At 32.9% G+C, this 7,094-nt stretch overlaps 1 protein-coding gene across 2 annotated transcripts; it reads left to right on the top strand.

Moving 5' to 3' along the window:
• The first annotated feature begins 1,711 nt into the window (after positions 1 to 1,711).
• Positions 1,712 to 5,775, top strand: LOC105798428 (COP9 signalosome complex subunit 3). Of its 2 annotated transcripts, none has more exons than XM_052621484.1 (11): positions 1,712 to 1,997; positions 2,449 to 2,564; positions 2,666 to 2,912; positions 3,012 to 3,069; positions 3,179 to 3,268; positions 3,510 to 3,533; positions 4,053 to 4,142; positions 4,225 to 4,383; positions 4,477 to 4,598; positions 5,299 to 5,371; positions 5,473 to 5,775. In XM_052621484.1, exons 1-11 carry the CDS (start codon positions 1,813 to 1,815, stop codon positions 5,539 to 5,541), a joined length of 1,233 nt encoding a protein of 410 aa, XP_052477444.1. In that variant the 5' UTR covers positions 1,712 to 1,812; the 3' UTR covers positions 5,542 to 5,775. The 2 variants fall into 2 exon arrangements, with proteins under 2 accessions (XP_052477444.1, XP_012483939.1); XM_012628485.2 differs by having other exon boundaries at positions 3,468 to 3,533.
• Positions 5,776 to 7,094: the final 1,319 nt, after the last annotated feature.

Genomic DNA, 7,094 nt, shown 5'->3' with positions numbered 1-7,094 from the left:
GCCGCGACTTGCCCAACGCGTGAACTAATGAAATTTCATGTATATAGTTGCACTAAATTATTTAAATTATTTATAATACCTAAATTATCCCTATTTATTTGTTATATTACATAAAATACTCCTTTGAAAATACAAAACATTATGATAGCTAATTTAAAATTTATTCTCCACAACTAATGAAAATCATTTAAAATACCAAAACTAGATCTGTCTGAACAAACTATAAGAAAATCCCTGGAATGCTGTGATTTCTTCGTCTTCAACGAAAGATCTCGAGAAAGATCACGGTGAGGAAAGCTTGTGCTTAATAAGGAAGCAAATTTGGACACTCGGAATCATCTAACAATTATGCAGAACAGCAGCCGTCTTTCTTCACAGCTGAAACATCATCCCGAGAGTCGACATTGATGGCTTGGGCAATGTTGTTTGATCATTCCCTCCTTCGAGTGCTTTTCGACTGATCACATGATGTATTTGAGTTAGTACTTCAGTGAATGCATGCTCAACATTTGTAGATTCAAGGGTAGATGTTTCCATAAAGAAGCGCGTACACGTGGGCGCGATTTATCTGTTTATTTTTTTCTCCAAATCCCTAAAAATCCTAAAAACTCTGAAACACTAAACCTTAAAATCCAAAAACCTACAAGTGTGGAAATCGCGGCCACATCAGCGCGCTTTCCTGACGTGGCCGCGATTTCCTGGCACGTCCCCTGACATCGCGCTGACGTGGACGCGATTTGCTGAAAAATGGCCCATTCTGGTAAATAATAAAATATTAGGCCCATTTCGGTAAATTTATAAAAAAATTAAGCTTTTATTGGTAAATCAGCCAGAAGATACCTACAAATTTGAGAGTGTACCAAAAAACATGAGGGTTATAAAAAAAAAAAAGCAAATGCCAAAAATTGTGAGGGATTACTATCAAATATGAAGAAATACAAAAAAAAATGTAACAGGTTACTAAAAAACATGAGGGCTACTAAAAAGATACGAGGATATACAAAAAAAAAAAACATGAGATGTACCAATTTTGGTTCGTATTAGGAAATTGGTTAAGTTATTTACATTTTATTTTATTTTTTTAAATTATGATCAAATATAATTTATCCCTCACAAAATTTTATGTTTTGATAGTATTGTGGCTAAAGGTTTTAGGTTAAAATCATTCTTGCCATCTTCAGAGAATTTTTCAGTTTTGGGGTGCTGAAATGTATACCCATTCTTTTTTTATTAGATCCCCATGTTTTGCGGCTAAAGAAAATTTAGAGTGAAATTAATAACTACACACAACCAAATTTTTAAATTAAATCAAAACTTAATCTTGAATAGTAATAAAATACTAAAAGTGACTAAAAAACTCAGCTAGGCAACAAACTAAAATGTCTGGTAAGATCAAATTATGAAAATCTTGAATACTAATTTGATGAATAAAGATGAAATAACACAAGATTTACCAAAAGTTGTAAGTAATACCCTTACATGGCCAGTTAAGGAAAAACGATGGATTATAAGTAACTAAAAAATAATTTGAAGCAAGCAAAAGTGATTATTTTAATAGTTTACCCAAAAGAATTACCTATTTGCTTTACAACTAAATTTATAAAAAAAACTAATCGTTCATTTTTAACAGAGAGGTTAATTTGCTGAGAATACTAGAGGACAGGGACCTATCGGCGAATTTACCTCAAATAAAGGAAAGCTTTAATGACAAAGCTCTGGTGAATCAGAGACTTGTAGTAACTGGAAATCGAACATTTGTGTTTTTTGTCAGGTAACTGAGTCGATAGGATCACAAAACACTGCTGCAAAGGGATGAACTCAGTGGAAGGTTTAGTGAATCAAATCCAGGGACTATCAACCACTGCCTCCGATGTTTTATCGCTGCAAAATTTGCTTAAACAAGCTGATGACTCGCTCCATGCCGAGTCCACTCGGTTGTTGCCTTTTCTCGACCAACTCGACCCTTCCAAGCACTCTCTGGGTTACCTCTATTTCCTGTGAGTTCTTTTTTCAATTCGAGTCTTTAAAAAATCCACTTTTCTTCGTAGAATTTTATAATTTTTTTGGGGGAGGGGGTGATATGGATATTGTTTAGAATTTTGATGTTTGTTTATTGAGAACATAGTAGAAATTAGAAGAAAATTGAATCTTGGGTTTTTTTTTTTTTAAATGTTCAGATACTGGTATAATTGGTTTCTCTTTAACTTTTAATCTTATTTATACATGTAAAATCTGGGTTTCTTATTAAAAAAATTTGTTAGAAGGAAATGAGTTTTATTAGTCTGGTTTAGAATTTGATGTTTGGTTGCTGAACAGAATAGAAAGTAGGAAGAAAATTGAATCTTGAGGGTTTTTTAGGTGTTCAATTGCTGTTGTAGTTAGTTTCTCTTAACTTTTAATCTTATTTATGCATGTAAGAGTTTTTAATATGTTTAATGATTTCAACAGGGAGGCATGCACTGCTGGTCCAGTTACAAAAGAGCAAGCTGGTTCATATGTGTTAATGATTGCCAGATTTATCACTTCATGCATTGCTGAGCAAATTCGATTGGCGCCTGATAAGTGTATGACTCTTTCTTCGTATCAAAATTGTTCTTGAGATTTGCAAAGTTTCTGTTTTTAAGTTGTTGATATCGTCGATGTTGATTTGAATGTGATTTGGCAGTTATAACCGTGTGTAAGAGGTTCAAAGACCAAGTTCTTTTGCTCGAGGAGCCCTTGCGTGGGGTGGCTCCAATGCTGACCGCTATTCGAAAGCTTCAGTCATCTTCCGAACATTTGACTGCTTTACACCCGGAGTTTCTCTTGCTTTGTTTGCTGTCAAGGTGCTATAAAGCTGGTCTTTCCATTCTGGAAGAAGATGTTTTCGAGGTTGATCAACCAAGAGACCTTTTCCTTTTTTGCTATTACGGGTTGGTTGCTTCTCAAACTGTTCGATTTTTACTGTTACACTGTTTAGCATCATTGAGGGGGAATAACTTATTTGGGTTTCCCATTTGACATTACAATAGGGGAATGATAAGCATTGGAAAAAAGTGGTTCCGGAAAGCATTGGAGCTTCTACACAATGTACGTTACTTCTTTACACCTCTGTTGTAAATTATTGGTCAGGTACGAAAATTCCGAGAGTCTTAACTTCCAATTAGTCTAATTTTATTTGTGTATGGTAATTTTCTAGGTTGTGACTGCTCCAATGTCTACCGTTAATGCTATAGCTGTCGAGGCTTTTAAAAAGTACATATTGGTCTCCCTTATTCACCATGGACAGGTAGGTTCACCAATCAGCATTCATCACGTTGTATTATGTATTAAGGATGTACAGACAAATCCTTTAAAAGAACGAAAAAAAGAACGGATGATAAGATTGGTTCTCAAATTGTATTATGTATTAAGCTGTTGTTCGTCTTTTCTCTTCTTCATCTCCGAGCGGTGATCTTTCCCATGGTCTTACATTCTTTTGGTTACAGTCCCCTACCAATCTCCCTAAGTATGCTTCTTCAGTTGCGCAGAGAAATTTGAAGAACTTATGTCAGGTACGTATAAGTTCCGAGATTGATTATAATGACCTAAAAAAGGAAGAGTTAACTGCATCAAAAGTTCCCAAATTATGACCCACATATCAAATTGGTCCCAAACTTCAAAACATCATAATCAAGTATTTAAAGTCTTAGTATCATATCAATTGAGTCCTTCTGTCAGCTTGGGCATTAAATGCTAGCTCAGATTTTAATGTGAAGGCCAATCTGGTGTGAAATCCCTAAAATTTCAAACCTTCAAAAGTTTAAACTGGCTTGATTGCTCCACGTGTTTAAATTGGCCTCCATGTCAGATCTGAGCTTGCATTTTATATTCAAATTGACGGCTAGATTGATGGAAGGGCCTGGTTGATACAATATTGATACTTTCGGTTTCAATTAGAACGCTTTTAAGCTCTGGACCAATTAGGACCTTCAAAAATTGTATCTTTATACCTTCATAAAAAGAATGAATGGTTTACTTCACTAGTTCTCTTCGGTTTACTAATTAACTTCTTACTTTTATTCCTTGAGTAGCCATATATCGAACTGGCAAATAGTTATAGCAACGGCAAAATTGCAGACATAGAGACATATGTAGAGGCAAACAAGGATAAATTCGAAAGCGTAAGTGCTATATCTGAATTTAAACTCGCTATTGCTCCTTTATTCGTTTGACCATTTGAAAGAGGCTTTACACTTTTACCAGGACAACAATCTAGGCTTGGTGAAGCAAGCTGTATCATCTATGTATAAACGAAATATCCAGAGGTTGACACAGACATATTTAACTCTCTCACTTCAAGATATTGCTAATAGAGTGCAACTGAATAGCCCTAAGGAAGCGGAAATGCATGTTCTTCAAATGGTAATTCTGGATTTGTCAGTTTTGGTTAATTAATGTCTGCAATTTCATATATTACAAAGTTACATTGTTGACGTTTTTTGTGTCAAATTTTAGATTAAAGATGGTGAGATATATGCAACGATAAACCAAAAGGATGGGATGGTTCGATTCCTAGAAGATCCCGAACAATATAAGACCTGCGAAATGATTGAGCATATTGACTCATCAATCCAAAGGTGCACTCTATAGAATAGACACTGATTTCATGTTTTGTTTGAATAATTAGTTTTTGGTCAAATTATGGTTTCCATCCTTGTACTATGCTCAACTCGAGGATCTAGTTTTGTACTTTAATTTGACATAATATGATCCTCCTACTATTATTAATGTTATGCCTTGGTCCAAATCACTAATACTGTTAGAAAACTCTGTTAATTGATGTGGAATTATAATAAAAAAAAGTCCAAATCATGAGGTTGAGTTGGAATATTTTTAAAGACAAATTAGAGGAAAATAACTAGTTTTATAGCCATAAGACATGAAATTTTAGTGACTTAGACAAAGGCATAAAATTATTAATAGTAGGATCAAATGATGCCAAATTAAAAGTATAGGGACTGAATAGTATAGTACATGGACAAAAATCATAATTTGAGCTATAATTTCAAAATGTCAAACTTTTTAAGAAAAGATAAATTAGTGAAAGCTAACTATTTTAATAACCATAATTTCATCTTTTAAATGACATAGAATTTCGGATTTCGAGCTTTCGGGTTTTTAAAAAAGAATTTCCACGTATGTCGAGTAACCAAATCTTTAAACATCAAATATAGGAACTAAATGTTGAAGTTGAATATAATGCGAGGATGATCACCATAATTTTATAATGTTTATACTTGTATGGAATTATTTTTGTGAATAAATGTTTCATTACAGGTTGATGACCCTGTCTAAGAAGCTGAATGGTGTGGATGAACTAATGTCATGTGATCCATTGTATCTACTTAAGGTGAATCTGCTATTTCACATCAAAGCAAGTTTAGTTGTTACTTAAATACTATTGTTTATGAACCGATGATCGTCTATTAGCTAATTGCATCTGGTGTTCAGGCCGGGAGAGAGCGACAGAGGTTCGACTTTGATGACTTCGACAACGTTCCTCAAAGGTTTAACATATGAATGGTTAAAATGATAATTGAGAAACTATAGTAAAGACATACAAATATGTTCAACTGGGTCCAACTTGTTTAAGAGGTGACCAATTTTTTTTTTTCTGATATAGTTTTGCTGACATAAATGTGTGTGTTGTTAATTAAATAGATTTAGTTGATTTTCATGTGTCTTTGCTCAACTTTTCCCAATTTTAAGATGAATTTAGAGAAGCAATGGAGGTGCCCATTTTTCTCTTTGAAATTTCATGCACCTAGAGAAAAAAAAAGGGAAAAACTGGAAAGCTTATAATTAGAAAATTATGCAAGTGTTTGTGTTGGTTTAAATTAAATAAGCATATTTGTCAACATTAAATGATTTGTCACTTTTGTTTGTCTTAGGTTATATTTTAGTCACTTATATTTGAAATGTTACATGTTAGCCACTTACGTTACCGTGTTGTAATATTTTAATCACTGAGCGTTAATTGTTATTAACAGTGTAACGGTAAGTTGACGTGACACGTTAAATCATCATTTCAAACGTAAATTTTAAGTTAAATTATACAACTGGTCTTATATTTTTTTCGTTTTGAGCAATTTAATTATTTTCTTTTATGTTCTTTGAACTTTCTTTTTTTTTCTTTTTTTTATTCCTTTCTCTTCTCCTCTCTCTGTTTTCCTCTATTCTCCATTTCTTTTATCGTATTTTTTTTATTTTTCATTTGTTAAAATTAGTCTCTATACTTTTATTTTTTGAACAATTTAATTTTTCTTTTCTTCTTCTCTTTTATTTCTCTCTTCTCATATTCTTCACTGCTTGAAACATAATTTTTGCATATTAAATAAACCAAGTTCTTATTTCTTTCATATGATTCTTAAATTAAATTTTACTGAAAATCAAATATCATTCTTAATCAAATATCGGTTTGAATATAACCTAATTTTGAAACTAAAATTGGATCTAACTAATCAATATAAAAAAATATACTTAATCAAATCTAAACATAAATTGAATTCTTTATGGTCAAAACAAATTATTTTTGTTTCTAAACTTCTACAGAATTGTGTAGATTAATTAAGCAAACGATAAAATTGATCTAAACATTCTTAGATATTCTCAAGAAAGCTTGATTGGAAGTTGAGTATGGATGAACTGAAGAGAGAAAGGGAGTATGGAACAAAATTGGTTTGGATAAAGTTGATGGCGAGTTTCGTATGGAGGTCGTTTTAGTCATTGAGAGTGTAGAGCTCTTTTGAAGAATCCGTGAAATACCGTAGTTTCAAGAGGGTGAGAATGTTGTAGGTAAGATAGATAATGTGGTTGTGGGAGTTGGTTAGGAGGTTAAGGAAGCGGGCTCGGAAAACTTTGTTGAGGGTGGACTGTCATAGGTCATGATTGGCGAGGTCTTCAAGTGAGGCAAGCTTGTGAATTAGGTTATTGAGAGATCCAAATTGGTTCGTTAAAGCACTGAAGAACGATGAGGGTTTGAAATTGTAAGGTGAGAATATGCAAACAAATTTTATTTTGATTTCAACTTTCTGTTTTCTCTTTTCATAAACATAAAAAAAGTTTTAACAAAT

This window comes from Gossypium raimondii, chromosome 9 (assembly GCF_025698545.1).
Source record: "Gossypium raimondii isolate GPD5lz chromosome 9, ASM2569854v1, whole genome shotgun sequence".
In the NCBI taxonomy this organism is placed as follows: domain Eukaryota; kingdom Viridiplantae; phylum Streptophyta; class Magnoliopsida; order Malvales; family Malvaceae; genus Gossypium; species Gossypium raimondii.
The sequence above is the reverse complement of the archived record's forward strand: the minus strand, read 5'-3'. Positions and strand labels throughout refer to the sequence as shown.

Excerpts from the sequence above, each read along its gene's own strand:
- LOC105798428 (XM_012628485.2), top strand. The coding sequence starts at position 1,813 with ATGAACTCAGTGGAAGGTTTAGTGAATCAAATCCAGGGACTATCAACC. Across the intron at positions 2,913-3,011 it reads TTCCTTTTTTGCTATTACGG|GGGAATGATAAGCATTGGAA; the intron begins GTTGGTTGCTTC and ends ACATTACAATAG. Across the intron at positions 5,372-5,472 it reads ATCCATTGTATCTACTTAAG|GCCGGGAGAGAGCGACAGAG; the intron begins GTGAATCTGCTA and ends TCTGGTGTTCAG.